At 49.2% G+C, this 19658-nt stretch overlaps 1 protein-coding gene across 2 annotated transcripts in view; it reads left to right on the top strand.

The window, feature by feature from the left end:
- HEPACAM (hepatic and glial cell adhesion molecule) overlaps positions 1-19658 on the top strand; it is a 76326-nt gene that overhangs the window by 45448 nt on the left and 11220 nt on the right. For both annotated transcript variants that reach the window (XM_084611789.1, XM_084611788.1), the window contains one exon: positions 2151-2432. In XM_084611789.1, coding sequence (XP_084467915.1) covers positions 2151-2432 — 282 coding nt within the window. The remainder of the gene's footprint in view (positions 1-2150; positions 2433-19658) is intronic.

Genomic DNA, 19658 nt, shown 5'->3' on the forward strand with positions numbered 1-19658 from the left:
CTACTACTCCTCACAGGCCGTACTATGGCATAACAGTTGAAATATCCAGTTCTTTTTATTTTATGTACGTCTAAGATTCTTGCAGGCAGCTGCCACTTGGTACAGATTGAACCATCTTATCTTTTTTCTCGATTGTAGTGTCTCCCGTTTGTGCTGTAATGAATGGAATAGTCTGCCACTTGGACATGAATCGTTACGCGCTCCGACCAGAGACGTTATGAAATAATGTAAAAATAATAAAAATATAAACATGAACAAACCATTAACAGTCTAAGCAACATTTCACAATTCTGAAATGCAATTTTTCTGAAACTGGAAATGTGCAGAAATTCTGTTTTGCCGGAAATTTGGAAAACATTTTTCAGTCCAATTTGGAATGAAAACAGATTTTGAAATGTCCAAGTTTCCTGCAGAATGGAAATTCATTTTGATCAGCTGTAGCTGCTAGCAAGATCCCCATATGAGCTGATCCACATTAAGAACAAGTGACGTACGCTTATTTGTGCAATCACTCAGTTTGTGGAGCTCTATTGTTATTTAACCTGTGGATTGTGGTAGTGTCCATAGGTCCCAATCAGGCCCCACTGTGCTAGGGGCTGTACAAACACAATGGAAGACACAGTCCTTGCCTGTATTACTGGCTGCACACAGGTTTGTAGTCATTTTTAAATGTAAAACCCTGTGCTACGGAGGGACGCTCTCAAACCTGATTTAGAGCTCAAACAGCCCCAGCTCTGGTCTGTTAGCCCCAAGCTAGGCACCTCCTGCTGCAGGGACTTGCAGTGTGAATCGCGGTCCCTGCTGCATTGCCAGGCATCTGGCCTCGTCATGGCTGTGCCGGGCAGGCCTCCATGGGGCCCCTCTCCCAGCCTGGCTGTGGCCATGTGCCCGGCTTGCTCCCTGAGTCAACCCCCTGCCCTGGCTTCAGGCTGTATTTGGGCCTGCTGTCTCCACCAGCAACATCCAGATGTGCTCTCCCCTAAGCTGGTGCCTCCTCCTGCCAGCCCTGCCAGCCACTTGGGTAGGGCAGCGCTCTCGCTCTGGATTGGCAGCACCCTCCTCTAGTGAGAGCTTCCTTAGCTCCTGTCCCTGTCACCCATCATGTCAGACAGGGTGATTGAGGGAGGGTGGGCCGTGGCATGGGGCCTCTGTGGCTGCCACAGACCAGTGTTTGGTTAATGTCACTGCCTCCCAGCACCAAGTGTGGGAGGGGAAACCTCTCCCTGAGTACGAGGAGCTGGGATTTCAGCCGGCTGATTAACAGGTCAAGGGGCTTTTGCCATTACCAGTACACCGTGAATGGAATCCCGGCAGCAGCTGGGGACAGAGGGCCGTGGCCAAACAGCTGCAAGGCGGAATGAGATGGAGACGAGGGTTTATGGGAGAGACTCACAAACACGCCTGCTAACCCCTACGGAGAGGAAGGACATCCTTGTGGTTTAGGTGCTGGGCTGGGACCCCGGAGCACTGTGCTCTGTCCCAGCTCTGTCATAGACTCCCGGTGTGACCTTGGGCAAGTCCCTTAATCTCTCTGGGTTCAGGTCCCATCTGTAAAATGGGGAGAGAATGACCCTCCCTTTGTCTATTAGAGGGCAAACTCTTTGGGGCAGGAGCTGTCTCTTCCAGTAAGTGTCTGTGTACCTCCCAGCACAATATGGCTCCACTCTCCTTTGGGGTCTCTGGGTGCAGACAAATAATGACATGGGAGGACTGCTAGAAAACTCAGCAGCGCTTTGCAGTCAGAGTTTGCTGAGTCCCAGTCATTTGAGCATGGAGGACAAGGGGATTCACTCTTCTTCAGTGCTCCTCCATGGCCAGACCCCCTGACTCTTTCGTGGCTTTGTTGCAGTACGGTTGATTGTCGGGGGGTTGGTTTTATCGTCAGGGCTGCCACATTCTGCCTCCCTAGCATCTGGCACTGCCTGCAGCAAAGTCAGAGCGTTCACTGAGTCTGAAAGAAAACCCCAAAGAACCCGAAAATGGCCAAGTGCAATCAATGAGCAGGACTCTGCTGCTGGCTACACCAGTTTCTCCTCAGGCCAGGAATGGGGAAAGATATTGGAGCAGGGGCAGGGGTTGAAACACTGCGGGGAGGTGCCGTCTCTTTCCTAGTGCTCATTAGAAGTGTTTTTATTTTCTTTTTCTTCTAGTTCCAATTTCAAAGCCTCACGTTGTCCTTGCATCATCCACCGTGCTGGAGCTCAGTGAGTATTTCACCCTGAACTGCTCCCACGAGAATGGTACAAAGCCTACCTACACCTGGCTGAAGGACGGCAAGCCCCTCAGCAACGACTCACGGCTGCTGCTCTCCCACGATCAGAAGGTGCTCACCATCACAAGAGTCCTCATGTCTGATGATGACATTTACAGCTGTCTGGTAGAAAACCCCATTAGTAGCGGGCGCAGTGTCCCGATAAAGCTGACGGTGTATAGTAAGTATTCCGACGGCGCGGACATGTGAGGGAAGGCATACAGTTCGTGTGGTGCCATTGTCCATTCCACGTGCTGCAGAAACTCTCCAGCCTGGCACACACGGGGAACACATCATGGTGATTTCAGGCAGGGCACGTTTAAATCCAATGAAAAGCCCTTTACTGGTGATTGCTCTGTATTACTAAGATTAGTTAATTGTTACAGGAAGTGACTGAGTAATTGGTAGTTGCTGATACCAAATGATATAACTACTTGTGTTTTCTCAGGGTTGCATAAAAGCAGTAATTATCTGCATGTGCAGAGCCCACGGTGTGTGGGGCCAGGTTCCCACTCTGGGGTGGCCAGGTTCCCACTCTGGGGTGGCCAGGTTCCCACTCTGGGGTGGCCGATCTTTTAGAAGGCTTTTGCCTTCTCACTGTATCTGAAATAGCCACTCTCCGATTCTCTGTGGGTGAAGTGTAGGTGAAATCCACCTGCCATCTGCAGCTAGAGCATGGCATGGCAGTGCAGCCTTCTGAGGCCACTGGGCCAGTCTCTGAACTGCAGCCCCTGCACACTGACTGCCTGGAGAGATCCCGTGGTCCATTCCTTAGTCCTAGCGTAGACCACTCTCGCCACTGCCCTCCACACAGCGCCTTCCTGTGGCAGAAAGAAGGTGCCAAGCGACCACTGTATGGCCACTTCACCCTTCCCTCTGGGCAGCCGCAGTGCAAGGCACAAGTGTTGTAGAGATCCTTACCCTCTCCCAGTGCATGAGAAGTGAATGATACTGTCTCAGTACTAACGCTTACAAATACTTTCTGTGATCTTCTCTTGGGATAATACGTTCTGCAGCTGAAGTTAGCCTATAAACTCCCCAGTAGTTAGCACTGGTTGTTTAGTCCATGTTAAAAAATTCCTACACGTGATTTCTTTGAGAAGCCCTAGTGTGACGGTGCTTTGGAGCAGGGACTTGAAATTTGGCAGGGCGGCAGCCTTTGGGTCAGGGAAATGGCATTTGCTGCCCCCATATAATAATACCCAGATTTAGCATCTGAAAATCACCGTTTGCACATGCTCACCAGGCATCTGTTAAGACAAGTAGTGAAATCTCAGAACAGTCCATCACAGAGCGAGCTCCAGCTCAGGGCTGCCAGGCTGAGCCGGGCTCTTCCTGCAAATGCTCCTCCTGGTCCGTGGGGCTCAGTGTGGCATCGGGCACAGGAATTGAGAGCAGGTAGACTCTCTGTCCTGTGCTTGCTGCTTCCCTGCGATGCCCAGCAGCACTGGGGGCCAGGGGCCGCAGGGAAGTCTGAATGCATGGGACAAGGCCAGACTGGGGACAGGGGGTTGGAGATGCATGGAAAGGGACAGAGACATTCAGTGTGCGGCCCTGTCTCACCTGCTGCCACCATCCAAACCTGGCACTGATGAGGCAGTTCCATGGGGCGCCCATCACTGTTGTATCTGAGCCTCACAAACATCCAGGGCTTTGTTTGCACTGTCTGTCAGGCGCCCTGCAGGCTCTATCTTCTGGGAAACGTTGTATCCCTGATGGGGCACGCTTCATAGAATCTCAGGGTGGGAAGGGACCTCAGGAGGTCATCTAGTCCCGCCCCCTGCTCAAAGCAGGGCCAATCCCCAATTTTTGCCCCGCGATCTGTAAATGGCCCCCTCAAGGATTGAGCTCGCAACCCTGGGTTGAGCAGGCCAATGCTCAAACCACTGAGCTATCCCGCCCCCTCACTTCCCACTGCGTTCAGACAAAGGGCTAGGCTGCATTGCTGGGCACTGCCCGCACTGTACTGCTACTGAACTCAAACCTCTCCCTAAGTTAATAGAGCACTAAAATGTGTGCAATTCCCACCCCAGTCCGTGATGCAAAACCCAAACATCAGCCAGTCTGCTAAGGTCTCTCCTGTCACGTTAACAACCCAGCTGGTCCCAAAGAGTGAAATGTTGGTTCCATGCTGGAAATGAGTGAGGGTGAGAAGGCAGGAATCTGTGTCCTCTTTAGCCTTTAAACTCTCTGAAGTGGGGAAAAGTCACTGACGTGCTGAACTTGTCCTCAGAGCTGCAGGGCAAATAGAGTTAAATTAGATGCCTTTCTTCGTTTGTCACAACTCCTTTCTTTTCTGTCCCTGTAGCTGGGATACAAAGCCTGATTATACCTGTGCCAGAGAAATGCAGTGTTCAAAGAGGGGGGCTCCTGCCTGGTCCTATCTGTGGACGAAAGGGCCTGCAGAGTTCCATGGCCCTGACACCCTTGCCTGTGTCATGCCCTCTGGACCCTGCATAACAAAGTGCCACAGTTCTGTCCTGCCAGGCCAACAGTGCCTTGTGTCAGCCTGGCGGTGGGGCCAGAGCCTATCCCACCTTTGTAATTACAGGCTCCAGTTATAAATGGGGTTTAATACTGGACCTATGCAGAATGTTTGCAGGTGGGTGTGAGGGTGCCAGGGTGTTCTGGGTCTGATGCTCATGCAGAAGTATCCTAGCCAATGAAATGCTGCTCTTTATAGCCAGGGCTGGAGGAACCAGGAGAGCTGGCTGTATTTTAAAGAATCCTTATTGAGGTTACAGGGACAAACCATTCCGATGTGTAGAAAGAATAAGTAAATATGGCAGGCGACCAGCTTGGCTTAACAGTGAAATCCTTGCTGATCTTCACCACCAAAAAGAAGCTTACAAGACGTGGAAGATTGGACAAATGACCAGGAAGGAGTATAAAAATATTGCTCAGGGATGCAAGAGTGTAATCAGGAAGGCCAAATCCCACCTGGAGTTGCAGCTAGCAAGAGATGTTAAGAGTAACAAGAAGGGTTTCTTCAGGTATGTTGGCAACAAGAAGAAAGTCAAGGAAAACGTGGGCCCCTTACTGAATGAGGGAGGCAACCTAATGACAGAGGATGTGGAAAAAGCTAATGTACTCAATGCTTTCTTTGCCTCTGTCTTCATGAACAAGGTCAGCTCCCAGACTACTGCACTGGGCAGCACAGCATGGGGAGGAGGTGACCAGCCCTCTGTGGAGAAAGAAGTGGTTCGGGACTATTCAGAAAAGCTGGACATGCACAAGTCCATGGGGCCAGATGCATTGCATCCGAGAATGCTAAAGGAGTTGGCGGATGTGATTGCAGAGCCATTGGCCATTATCTTTGAAAACTCATGGCGATCCGGGGAAGTCCTGGAAGACTGGAAAAAGGCTAATGTAGTGCCCATCTTTAAAAAAGGGAAGAAGGAGGATCCTGGGAACTACAGGCCATCAGCCTCACCTCAGTCCCTGGAAAAATCATGGAGCAGGTCCTCAAGGAATCAATTCTGAAGCACTTGGAGGAGAGGAAAGTGATCAGGAACAGTCAGCATGGATTCACCAAGGGCAAGTCGTGCCTGACTAATCTCATTGCCTTCTATGATGAGATAACTGGTTCTGTGGATGAAAGGAAAGCAGTGGACCTGTTGTTCCTTGACTTTAGCAAAGCTTTTGACACGGTCTCCCACAGTATTCTTGCCAGCAAGTTAAAGAAGTATGGGCTGGATGAATGGACTATAAGGTGGATAGAAAGTTGGCTAGATTGTCGGGCTCAATGGGTAGTGATCAATGGCTCCATGTCTAGTTGGCAGCTGGTATCAAGTGGAGTGCCCCAAGGATCGGTCCTGGGGCCGGTTTTGTTCAATATCTTAATAAATGATCTGGAGGATGGTGTGGATCGCACCCTCAGCAAGTTTGCAGATGACACTAAACTGGGAGGAGATGTAGATAAGCTGGAGGCTAGGGATAGGATACAGAGAGCCCTAAACAAATTAGAGGATTTGGCCAAAAGAAATCTGATGAGGTTTAACAAGGACAAGTGCAGAGTCCTGTCATTAGGACGGAAGAATCCCATGCACCACTACAGACTAGGGACCGAATGGCCCGTCAGCAGTTCTGCAGAAAAGGACCTAGGGGTTACAGTGGACGAGAAGCTGGATATGAGTCAACAGTGTGCCCTTGTTGCCAAGAAGGCCAATGGCATTTTGGGATGTATGAGTAGGGGCATTGCCAGTGGATCGAGGGACGTGATCGTTCCCCTCTATTCAATATTGGTGAGGCCTTATCTGGAGTACTGTGTCCAGTTTTGGGCCCCACACTACAAGAAGGATGTGGAAAAATTGGAAAGAGTCCAGCGGAGGGCAACAAAAATGATTAGGGGACTGGAACACATGAGTTATGAGGAGAGGCTGAGGGAACTGGGATTGTTTAGTCTGAGGAAGAGAAGAATGAGGGGGATTTGATAGCTGCTTTCAACTACCTGAAAGAGGGTTCCAAAGAGGATGGATCTAGACTGTTCTCAGTGGTAGCTGATGACAGAACAAGGAGTAATGGTATCAAGTTACAGTGTGGGAGGTTTAGATTGGATATTAGGAAAAACGTTTTCACTAGATCAGATGAGCCTTTCAGATGATGCTATAACCTTGCACCGACCTCTGTGCTGCTCATCTGGCATCTCACCCACCAGGAGAGGAATCTCCTCCACTCACGATGTTAAAAATGCAGTATTGCCAACCTCAAACATTCAGAAATCATGAGCTGGCCTCAAACAATCATGAGATTTTAAAAAAAATACATATTGGGCTCTTTTCCGTGGCCTTAGAAAGTAACCTTGAGTGAGCTAGAAACTTACTCATTTAAACATGAAGGCTGAGATTCTCATGCCATCACTTGACTCCAGGAGCTAGGGCTTTAAGAAGAATATCAAAACAGTGGCAACCGTTCTCCTTGAGGCCTGCTATGCTTTCCTCTTTGCTTTCCCCTCTCTCAAACACCTCTCTTCAGCCTATTTGACTCCCTGGCACAGCGCAGTGCTGCAGGGCAGCCTGTTATTAGCTGTATCTTCCCAGCTTGCAGTGTAGATCTTGAACATTTCCAAGTCCCTCTTGCAAATGTCCTTGAACATCAAGCTAAGCCGGCCCAGTAGCCTTGCAGCGTCCACAAGTTCTCCATACAGGAGATGCTTTGGAATGGGTCCATCATCCGTCTGATGCAGAAGACCAAGGCAACGGAGATGTCTGTATTTGAGATTAGTGATTGGATTTGGCAATTTTGCTTTACTTCGGAGTCAGGAACTCTGCTTTCCCACTTAATATTTAGAGCACAGTATGGACAATGGCTGTGCACGGTGTTTAGTCTTCTTTATGCCTGTTGTTGGAGGTCCAGGTCTTGCCACCATAAAGCAGCATGCTTGAAACACACATCTGGCAAACCCATACCTGGGTGGTCAGTGTTAGTTTCCTGTTATCCCCCACACACTTAGTCAGTTGGCCAAATATAGGTAGGACCTGCCTTCCTGATGTGAGATTTAAACTCTTCATCTAGAGATAAGTTATCTGATACAGTTGATGCTAGATAGCAGAACCTTGTGGCACGACTTTTAGTGTGGTGTTAGCTGTTGAAACTTCTGGTGCAATCAACACACCATATTCATTGTCTTCTTTAGACTGATGGTTAGTCCAAATGTGTCACAAGCTAGCGAAAAGCTATTACAAAGTTGTAGAAGCACCTCTTCACTTTGTGGGATGAGTCCTGCATTGCTGGCAGAAATAAATTCTCTTATCAGCAGGTGTTGGACTTCGTTGTTTGCTCTTAGGTGTGCAATATTGAAGAGTTTTTCCCATTTGATCTTGTATGGAGAGGAGAAAGCATGACAAAGTAGCAGACAGAATAGACCAAAGAGTGTTGTGCCAAAACACATCCCTGTTCGAAATTACAGGACATTTCTGATCTCTCAGATTGATCACCTTAATACTAGAGCGTAGCCTTCATGCCATCATGGAAGAATTGAATCTGACTGAGGAGGACTGGGGGGCAACCAGTTCTCTCTGGCAGTTGAAAAAGGCTTGTTCTTCTGACCAGGTCAACACCATTGTAAGATCTAGGAAGGCAAAGTAGAGAGGTTTTCCTTGTTCTTGATGTTATTCTTGCCTTAGTGTGAAGACCATGTTGATAGTAGATCTACCAGCATGGAAGCTGCACTGACTCTGTGGATATGTTTGTTCAGCCAGAACTTACGTGTTGAGAAAGACCTATGCAAATGCCTTTCCAGCAAGAGCGAGGAGACAAATTCCTCAGTAGTGGTGGCAATTACTACGATCTCCTTTTGCTTTATACAATGTTGTGATGTTGGCGTCCTTCATGTCAGTGGTGCCCCTCCTTCCCTCCAGGAGCCAAGCAAGACATTGTGTGGATGTTTCAGCGCAACTTGCCCTTGTTTCAGTACTTCAGCTGGAATTCCATCTCTTTCCGCTGCCTTTCCTGCTGCTAGGAAGGTGAGTAGCTGCACTAGCTTATTTTTAAACTGTTCTGTATCAAGCTGTTGGGTGGCCTGAAGCTTGGGGGTTGCATTTAGTGCTGCTTCAGAGACTGTGGTTTCACATGAATCGATTTCGTGATAGTGTTCAACCCATCACTGCATCTGTTTGCTCCCGTCAATGGTGATGTCTCCATTAAGAGATTTGAATGAGGCAGCCTTTTTGGCTGACGGACCTATTGCTTTCTTGATTGCATCATACGTACAAGCATCCATTGAGAATGGAGATCTAGGAGGTGTCTTCTCACACAGATCGAGCCAGTATGATTTAGCACATTGCCTTGCTGCTAGTTGCATTGTTCTTTGGCCACTCTGCGGTTAGCCCGTCTCTCAGGAGAGGAGTTCCCGCCATGGTGCAGATATGCTGTGTACTTTGATTCAATAACTGGAAGCATTTCTTCAGAATATGCGTCAAAGCAGCCTTTATCTTCTACAGTCTTTTTACCAAAAGCTACCATTGCAGCTATGTGTGTGTTCATTCTGAGTGTATTTATGCTGCATCAGCATTCAGGAGAAGTGCAACTGGTGACATAGCTTACAGGAGATTTGCAGTAAATTGGAGACATCTTTCTTGGTCTTTTGTGTTGTTGATGTTAATACATGGGCAACAGTTTTGCTGGGTATGATGGAATTTCCATAGTGAAAGCCATATATTGCCACATACTGTGAAAACCGTGAGTCTGGAGAACATCCTGTAGATGTTTTCTGCAGGTGACAATTAAATTCAGTCAGTGCCAACATCTACATCTGGGGTGTCTCCACAAGACCGTCCAGCAAGAGACTGCCTTGGAAGTAGGTATCGGTCATGCACAGTCCTCGGGGGTGCAGAGCTCCGGCCTTTGCCCATTGTTGTTCATTTTCCCCCCTCCATGGTGGCCAGTGCATAGCACCTACATCTTGTGACCTGAGCTGACTCTGGTGTTGAAGTCTCTCACTAGACAGAGTTGCTTGCCCAGTGGTAGCTTGCTGATGGCACTGTCAACCTGCTGATAGAACAAGTGCTTCTCTTCAAAGCTGGAGAGTGATGGAGCAGATATACTAATGATGTTGGCAAAGCCTCCTGGGGCAGATATTCTTAGTGGTACAATTCATTCTGATGTTGCAATGGGACATTCAACCAGGGATACTACTGCATTTTTGACTGCAAAACCCACCCCATGTTCATGGTGGTCTTGTTTGCTTTTTCTGTGCCAGAAGAAAATATAATGCCTCTGGTACAGAGAGCCTGTAGTTAGTCTGGTTTCAAAGAGATGGCCTACATCGATGGCAGACTTCCTATTGTCACTGGCCTCCTCCAGATCATTTAGCATATCAGAGCACATTGTCCTCACATTCCAACGAGCAAGTTTGAAGAAGGTGGCCATTCTACCTGAATGTTCAGTGCGGATGCCTCGGCAGACAGAGGTGTGCCTTAGAGTCAAAGTCCTCCTCTTGGCAGCACTGACTGCACCCAGAGGCTTGGAAGACCAAGATGTCTGGAAGCCAGCACAGCTGCAGGAAATGCCAGGGGGCAGAGCTTTTGCTCAACTAAGAATTAGCTGCAAAGCAGCAGCACCAAATGGAATTACTCCTTCACGGATATTGTTTTTCATTCCAACTGGTATCAGGCTTACCTGCTACAAGACTGTGGTTATTGCAAAGACATGCACCAATTATCACAGTAAATTATCATCAATTATCAAGATAAAATTGAGAGAGTTGGCAACAGTGAAAGTCCCCCCTTGCAGGGGGGAGTGGCTAGGAGAGAAGTTCATGCTCTGTTACATTTGTGGTAACACTTGAGAATTTGTGCCTAAACGTGGTGCCCAAATTTTATAATCGTAGGTTTCACACGTGCAGAGGAGCTGAGCAGCCCATCCTCAGCTGAGATCGATATTTGCCATAGGTACAAATGAAAATCAGGCCCTTGGTGCTTCCCAGCGGACTCCCAGTTAGTGATCGCTGAGACAAGCAGATGAGCAGACCCATAACCTGTGTAGCAGAGCTGGGCAAATCACTGATTTTTCAGTTCACTGGCAGGTCCAAAAAATATTTTTTTTAAAAAGTGGTTCGATCCAAACCATATCCAAAAACTTCTGAAGTTTTTGGTGAATTGGCAAAGTCTGCTTTGGAGCCAAGGAAACTTTTCATTTGACACAAACCATTTTGTTTCTGGCAATTTTTAAAAGACAAACCAGCACAAACCAGCTGGAAAGCCCCCACTTCTATCTCCAGTCTTAGGGCATTTGGGATGTGGGAGACCAGCATTCAGGTTTCAGAGCAGGGCTTTGAATGTGGGTTTCCAAGCACTGCGGGGAGCTTCCTGACCATTAGGCAAATGACTGCTCTAAGGTGGGGATCCCTCAATCTCTCCTCTTGGTGCTGTTCTACCGTGCAGGAACTAGTCACTGGGCCAGAGAGAGTGAGAGAATAAATGACTTTATGGTCTGGTGTTTAGGGCACTCATCTGGGAGGTGAGCTGCCCAACTGGCTCTTTAGTTATTTATCCAAAGTGGAACAGCTTCAACGGGCCCGTGTAAGAGCCCCAGAACCCAGCCGTTAGAGTGCTCGCCTGGGGGCTGGACCCACATTCAACTCCCTGCTCCACAGCAGGTCAAGAGGGGACTTGGACCTGGGTCTCCCACATGCTAGATGAGTGCCCTAACCACGGGGCTAAACGTTGTCAAGTGCGAGTCTCCTCCACTACCACTTTGTGAACAGTCCCAAAGTCCCCTTGTGATTCTAGCCCCCCAAATAAGATTTTTGGCCAGAACGAGTCGGTGAATTCACATCAGATTTGTTGTGAAACGGCGTTTTTCAGTGAATAATCTATTTTTCTGAAAAAGTTTGCCCAGCTGAGCTCTGTAGTCTTGTCCTCTCAGCCTGTCTCCACATCACGGCTAGACTTACTGGCCTACTCTTGGCACCCCTCTGGAACCCAGAACGTTACAAACACGGTAACTAGCTCTGGGAACATTTTTGTGAGCCAGCTGTTTTCAGAACAGTTTATAACTCTGCAAACGCTAACTCCCAGTGTGCATTGCTCAGAGCGAAGTCTGCGTATCCCACACCTGTCAGTCCTTGCTGAACGGCCTGGAGGTGAGCTCAGGTGGGGCTGAGAACAGCACGGGATGTTCCGTCATAGGCATGGAACGAGAGGGAACCTATCAACTGGCTGGAGCGCTCAGAGCAGCCATGGCACAGGGGGGCCACCCTGCAGCCACGCAGCCTGCAGACTGGCCTGAATTCAGGTGGCTGGCTGCTGCTCCACTGATCTTTCCTCCCGCTCCTCGATGCTGAGTCTGAGCCAGTCGGTGATGTTCCTGCACAATAAGCAGCTCAAACTCTCAGCCTCTGGTGTAACCCGGAGGGGGCGGGGGGCAGGCGGTTCTCAGCAAGAGTCACACCACAAGAGTCACACCACAAGGCCAGTTGTTCTGCACTCCCCTCCTGAGGGTGAGGCACAAGCTGGTTGGTGGAGAGGCAGAGGCCTGGCTTGAGGTGCTGGATGAACCCAGGGGCTTCAGTCCGCCGGACACCAGTCCCAGACTGTAGCCATGTATTACAGCGAGTGTCCATATGACCAGAGCATTGGCCAGAGGGCTTGTAATCAGTCGGCAACACGGCTTTTACAGAGCAAAACAAAATCACCATGTCCTGGGGCCTCCCTCTGGCCCAGAGCTCAGCTGGGCACCCACCAAACCAGAAGCACCCAGCACCACTGGAAACAGCATGAACATGGGCCATAATTGGCCACCTGCAGCCTGGTGCCCAGAAGATTAGCCCTGCCAGGAGCAGGAGCGTCAGTGCAGCATGGGCATTTCTGCACAGAGCCCATTTCTGAGTCAAAGGCGTTGGGGCTGGAGCACATAGACCAGGGACACTCGGACTGTGGCTTGGGAGCCATGAGGGGCTCTTTAATGTGTCTCCTGTGGCTCTTTGCAGCACATGTTATTGAAACACTGGGTGACTGGATTATTAACCAGCCTAAACTATTAACCAATCAGGAGGCTTTTACTGTGTTATTAGCCAATTGTAGTTGATAAAATAATAATACTTGGTCAGTCATTTTGCTGTGAGAATAATCAATTCATATATTATTTATAGGGCTGTTGATTAATTGCAGTTAACTCACACAATTAACAAAAAAATTAAGTCATCGCAGTTTTAATCGCACTGTTGTACAATAAAATACCAATTGGCATTTATTAAATATTTTGGATGATTTTCTACATTTTCAAATATACTGATTTCAATTACAACACAGAATACACAGTGCACAGGGCTCACTTTATATAATTATTTTTTATTACAAATATTTGCACTGTAAAACAGTATTTTTCAATTCACCTCATACAAGTACCATAGTGCAATCTCTTTATCCTGAAAGTGCAGCTTACAAATGTAGATTTTTCTTGTTACATAACTGCACTCAAAAATAAAACAATGTAAAGCTTCAGAGCCTACAAGTCCACTCAGTCCTACTTCTTGTTCAGCCAGTCGCTAAAACAAACAAGTTTGTTTACATTTACAGGAGATAATGCTGCCCTCTTCTTATTTACAGTGTCACTCGAAAGTGAGAACAGGCATTCACATGGCACTTTTGTAGCTGGCATTGGAAGATATTTACGTGCCAGACATGCTAAACATTCGTATACCCCTTCATGCTTCGGCCACCATTCCAGAGGACATGCTTCCATGCTGATGATGCTCATTAAAAAAGAATGTGATTGTAGGTCCTCTGCTCTGTTTTACCTGCACTCTGCCGTATATTTCATGTTCTAGCCATGTCGGATGATGACCCAGAACACGTTGTTCGTTTTAAGAACACTTTCACTGCAGATTTGACAAAACGCAAAGAGGGTACCAATGTGAGATTTCTAAAGATAGCTACAGCGCTCAACCCAAGGTTTAAGAATTTGAAGTGTCTTCCAAAAATCTGAGAGGGACAAGGTATGGAGCATGCTTTCAGAAGTCTTAAAAGAGCAACACTCTGATGCGGAAACTACAGAACCCGAACCACCAAAAAATAAAATCAACCTTCTGCTGGTGGCCTCTGACTCAGATGATGAAAGTGAACATGCGTTGGTCTGCACTGCTATGGATCGTTATCAAGCAGAACCCATCATCGGCATGGACGCATGACCTCTGGAATGGTGGTTGAAGCATGAAGGGACAGATGAATCTTTTGTGCATCTGGCATGTAAATATCTTGAGATGCCGGCTACAATAGTGCCATGTAAACACCTGTTCTCACTTTCAGGTGACATTATAAACAAGAAGTGGGCAGCGCTATTAGGGTTGCCAACTCGCTAATCGCACAAAACCGAACACCTTTACTTCTCCCCCTGCCCCACCCTCACTCACTCCATCCCCCCTCCCTCCGTTGCTCGCTCTCTCTGACCCTCACTCACTTTCACCAGGCTGGGGCAGGGGGTTGGGGTGCGGGAGGCGGTGAGGGCTCCAGCTGAGGGTGTGGGTTCTAGGGTGGGGCCAGAAATGAGGGGTTCAGGGTGCAGGAGGGAGCTCTAGGCTGGGGCAGGGGATTGGGGTGCAGGAGGGGGTGAGGGCTCCAGCTGGTGCTGCAGGTTCTGTGGTGGGACCAGAGATAAGAGGTTTGGGGTGCGGGAGGGGCACAAGGTTCTGAAGATTCAGAGCATGCTGCGCAGCGCGGACAGGAGGACGGTGAAGAAATCTGGCAGCATGTGACCTCCAGAAGAAGAAGGGGGAACGTCCATGTACCAGCAACGCGGATACAGGTAAGTAACCATTTTCATGTTCTCTCCACAGGTACCATTGCGGGGAGTGGCCCAGATGATACGTCTGGGGGAAGGGAGCAGAAGGAGACTCCACCAGTTGGAAGGCATGAGATGCGCTGTCCTAAGGTTGGGGGTTCCACGACCACCACTCCCAAGAGAAGGAGGCGGGTGGTGGTGGTCGGGGACTCTCTCCTCAGGGGGACTGAGTCATCTATCTGCCGCCCTGACTGGGAAAACAGAGAAGTCTGCTGCTTGCCAGGAGCTAAGATTCGCGATGTGACGGAGAGTCTGCCGAGACTCATCAAGCCCTCGGATCGCTACCCCTTTCTGCTTCTCCACGTGGGCACCAAGGATACTGCCAAGAATGACCTTGAGCGGATCACTGCGGACTACGTGGCTCTGGGAAGGAGGATAAAGGAGTATGAGGTGCAAGTGGTGTTCTCGTTCATCCTCCCCGTGGAAGGAAAAGGCCTGGGTAGAGACCGTCAAATCGTGGAAGTCAATGAATGGCTATGCAGGTGGTGTCGGAGAGAAGGCTTTGGATTCTTCGACCATGGGATGGTGTTCCATGAAGGAGGAGTGCTAGGCAGAGATGGGCTCCACTTAGCGAAGAGAGGGAAGAGCATCTTTGCAAGCAGGCTGGCTAACCTAGTGAGGAGGGCTTTAAACTAGGTTCACCGGAGGAAGGACACCAAAGCCCTGAGGTAAGTGGGGAAGCGGGATACCGGGAGGAAGCACGAGCAGGAGCATGTGAGAGGGGAGGGCTCCTGCCTCATCCTGAGAACAAAGGGTGATCAGCGGGTTATCTCAAGTGCCTATGTAACCCTTCTGCCCGTCAGAGTTGGCAGCAACAAGGGCTGGGTTCAATATCTAGGGGATCCATTCCCATAACACAATGCAAACCGGCTCAAGCCCCCATCCAGTGAACTGGGACAAATATATACCACCCCCACTGGGTGCCTCCAAGAGGCAATGCTTCCCCTCTCGCAAGCATATCGTCTGAGTGTAGCAAAAAGCCTTTTAATAACAGAGAGAAACAATGTGGCATTATGTTGGGGAAACACCACCAACAGGATTCATAACACAACCCATGAGCAAAAAACCCACCCCAAGCAAATTGGGGCATGTCCTTTCCCTTTGGTTCTTGAGTCCAGTAACCCCAAATCATCCAAAGTCCCAAAAGTCCAGTGGCCCAAAAGTCTCTGTCCCTGGTCAGGGTAGCCCCAGAGTTCGAAAGTTTATCTGCAGAGTTTTACCTCCCATCCTGGGTGGAGATTGGGGGGGGGAAGAGAGAGAGAGAGGTAAGGGGCACCTTACATGATCTGAAGCTGACCGCCCCACAGCTCCATAAGCCTTTGCTCCGCTCCGCCCACCGCCCCACGAACTGCTTCGCTCAGCATCCCACAAGCCGCTCCTGCCGTCCCATGAACGGCTCCACCAGCCTGTCCACCAGGCACTCCGGCCGTCCCGCAAACTGCTCCACCATAGAACTTCAGGCTCCCCCGCTACCTAACACAACACTCAGTGATTTCAGCTCTTAGGTGATTTCAGCTTGTGGTAGGGGAGCCTCAGTGCTGGTGCACCATTAGCCCAAAGTGAGCTCAGCAGCCTGTAACTAGACTCCTAATGGAATCAAAATTAGCTCTGATATTCCACAGTGGAGAGAGGAAGAAGTGCAATTAGCATGTAAGGCCCTCACCAAGATACCCATACCACCAAGTATTAATACTTACCCCCCAGTCCCTCTCTCTCTCTATTCACAGAGTTTTGGAACCCATGTCCCTTGCCTAGCGAGTGCTGCTCAGTTGATGGCGAGTCCCATCATAACAAAAGGCCCAGTACGGTTCCAAGCACAGTTCCCATAATCAGGGTAATAACAATTTATTCTTCCTGCCCCAATAACAGAGACACTGGGGATCCCACAGCAGCCAAAGTGACCATTTGGGCAGCTATGGCCTCATGCTAGGCGGGGTGGGTGTGCCTATGCAAATGAGATCAGCCCCTGAAGTTCTTTTCCACAACTTGCCACACCTCACCACCAGATGTCAGGGTGGAGCTCATCCTGACGCTGCTTACACCTGTATACAAATGCACAAAGCCTGGGAAGCAAGCAGGGAGAACTGGAGGTCCTGGCAAAGTCAGGGAATTATGATGTGATTGGAATAACGGAGACTTGGTGGGATAATTCGCATGACTGGAGTACTGTCATGGATGGGTATAAACTGTTCAGGAAGGACAGGGAGGCCAGAAAAGGTGAGGGAGTTGCACTGTATGTAAGGGAGCAGTATGACTGCTCAGAGCTCAAGTATGAAACTGCAGAAAAACCTGAGAGTCTCTGGATTAAGTTTAGAAGCCTGAGCAACAAGAGTGATGTCGTGGTGGGAGTCTGCTATAGACCACCGGACCAGGGGGATGGGGTGGACGAGGCTTTCTTCCGGCAAGTCGCAGAAGCTACTAGATCGCACGCCCTGGTTCTCATGGGCGACTTCAATCATCCTGATATCTGTTGGGAGAGCAATACAGCGGTGCACAGACAATCCAGGAAGTTTTTGGAAACTAGAGGGACAATTTCCTGGTGCAAGTGCTGGAGGAACCAACTAGGGGCAGAGCTCTTCTTGACCTGCTGCTCACAAACCGGGAAGAATTAGTGGGGGAAGCAAAAGTGGATGGGAACCTGGGAGGCAGTGACCATGAGATGGTCGAGTTCAGGATCCTGACATAAGGAAGAAAAGAGAGCAGCAGAATACGGACACTGGACTTCAGAAAAGCAGACTTTGACTCCCTCAGAGAACTGATGGGCAAGATCCCCTGGGAGAATAACATGAGGGGGAAAGGAGTCCAGGAGAGCTGGCTGTATTTTAAAGAATCCTTATTGAGGTTACAGGGACAAACCATCCCGATGTGTAGAAAGAATAGTAAATATGGCAGGCGATGAACTTGGCTTCACAGAGAAATCCTTGCTGATCTTAAACACAAAAAAGAGGCTTACAAGAAGTGGAAGATTGGACAAATGACCAGGGATGAGTATATAAATATTGCTCGGGCATGTAGGAATGAAATCAGGAAGGCTAAATCACACCTGGAGTTGCAGCTAACGAGGGATGTTAAGAGTAACAAGAAGGGTTTCTTCAGGTATGTTGGCAATAAGAAGAAAGCCAAGGAAAGTGTGGGCCCCTTACTAAATGAGGGAGGCAACCTAGTGACAGAGGATGTGGAAAAAGCTAATGTACTCAATGCGTTTTTTGCCTCTGTCTTCACGAACAAAGTCAGCTCCCAGACTACTGCAGTGGGCAGCAGAGCATGGGGAGGAGGTGGCCAGCCCTCTGTGAAGGAAGAAGTGGTTCGGGACTATTTAGAAAAACTGGACGTGCACAAGTCCATGGGGCCGGATGCGTTGCATCCAAGAGTGCTAAAGGAATTGGCGGATGTGATTGCAGAGCCATTGGCCATTATCTTTGAAAACTCATGGCGATCGGGGGAAGTCCCGGAAGACTGGAAAAAGGCTAATGTAGTGCCCATCTTTAAAAAAGGGAAGAAGGACAATCCTGGGAACTACAGGCCGGTCAGCCTCACCTCAATCCCCGGAAAAATCATGGAGTATGTCCTCAAGGAATCAATTCTGAAGCACTTAGACGAGAGGAAAGTGATCAGGAACAGTCAGCATGGATTCACCAAGGGAAAGTCATGCCTGACTAATCTAATTGCCTTCTATGATGAGATAACTGGTTCTGTGGATGAAGGGAAAGCAGTGGATGTGTTATTCCTCAACTTTAGCAAAGCTTTTGACACGGTCTCCCACAGTATTCTTGTCAGCAAGTTAAAGAAGTATGGGCTGGATGGATGCACTACAAGGTGGGTAGAAAGTTGGCTAGATTGTCAGGCTCAACGGGTAGTGATCAATGGCTCCATGTCTAGTTGGCAGCCGGTATCAAGTGGAGTGCCCCAAGGGTCGGTCCTGGGGCCGGTTTTGTTCAATATCTTCATAAATGATCTGGAGGATGGTGTGGATTGCACCCTCAGCAAGTTTGCGGATGACACTAAACTGGGAGGAGTGGTGGATACTCTGGAGGGTAGGGATAGGATACAGAAGGACCTAGACAAATTGGAGGATTGGGCCAAAAGAAATCTGATGAGGTTCAACAAGGACAAGTGCAGAGTCCTGCACTTAGGACGGAAGAATCCAATGAACCGCTACAGACTAGGGACCGAATGGCTAGGCAGCAGTTCTGCAGAGAAGGACCTAGGGGTGACAGTGGACAAGAAGCTGGATATGAGTCAACAGTGTGCCCTTGTTGCCAAGAAGGTCAACAACATTTTGGGGTGTATAAGTAGGGGCATTGCAAGTGATCGTTCCCCTCTATTCAACATTGGTGAGGCCTCATCTGGAGTACTGTGTCCAGTTTTGGGCCCCACACTACAAGAAGGATGTGGAGAAATTGGAGAGAGTCCAGCGAAGGGCAACAAAAATGATTAGGGGTCTGGAACACATGACTTATGAGGAGAGGCTGAGGGAACTGTTTAGTCTATGGAAGAGAAGAATGAGGGGGGATTTGATAGCTGTTTTTAACTAACTGAAAGGTGGATCCAAAGAGGATGGATCTAGACTATTCTCAGTGATAGCAGATGACAGGACAAGAAGTAATGGTCTCAAGTTGCAGTGGGGGAGGTTTAGGTTGGATATTAGGAAAAACTTTTTCACTAGTAGGGTGGTGAAACACTGGAATGCGTTACCTAGGCAGGTGGTGGAATCCCCTTCCTTAGAAGTTTTTAAGGTCAGGTTTGACAAAGCCCTGGCTGGGATGATTTAGTTGGGATTGGTCCTGCTCTGGGCAGGGGGTTGGACTAGATGGGCTCCGGAGGTCCCTTCCAGCTCTGTTATTCTATGATTCTATAGGGGGCTCATGGCTGGGGCAGGGGGTTGGGGTGTGGGAGGGTGGTGTAGGGTCTGCACTCTGGGAGGGAGTTTGGGTGCAGGAGGGGGCTCAGGGCTGAGGTTTAGATGCAGGAGGGGATGTGGAATGCGGGCTCTGAGAGGGAGTTTGGCTGTGGGAGGGGGCTCAGGGCTGGGGCAGGGGCGTGGAGTGAAGGACAGGGTGTGAGGTGAGGGCTCCAGGAGGGAGTTATGGTGCGGGAGGGGGTTCTAACCTGGGGCAGGGGGTTGGGG

This window comes from Lepidochelys olivacea (assembly GCF_965140295.1).
Source record: "Lepidochelys olivacea isolate rLepOli2 genome assembly, chromosome: 22".
NCBI classification, from domain to species: domain Eukaryota; kingdom Metazoa; phylum Chordata; order Testudines; family Cheloniidae; genus Lepidochelys; species Lepidochelys olivacea.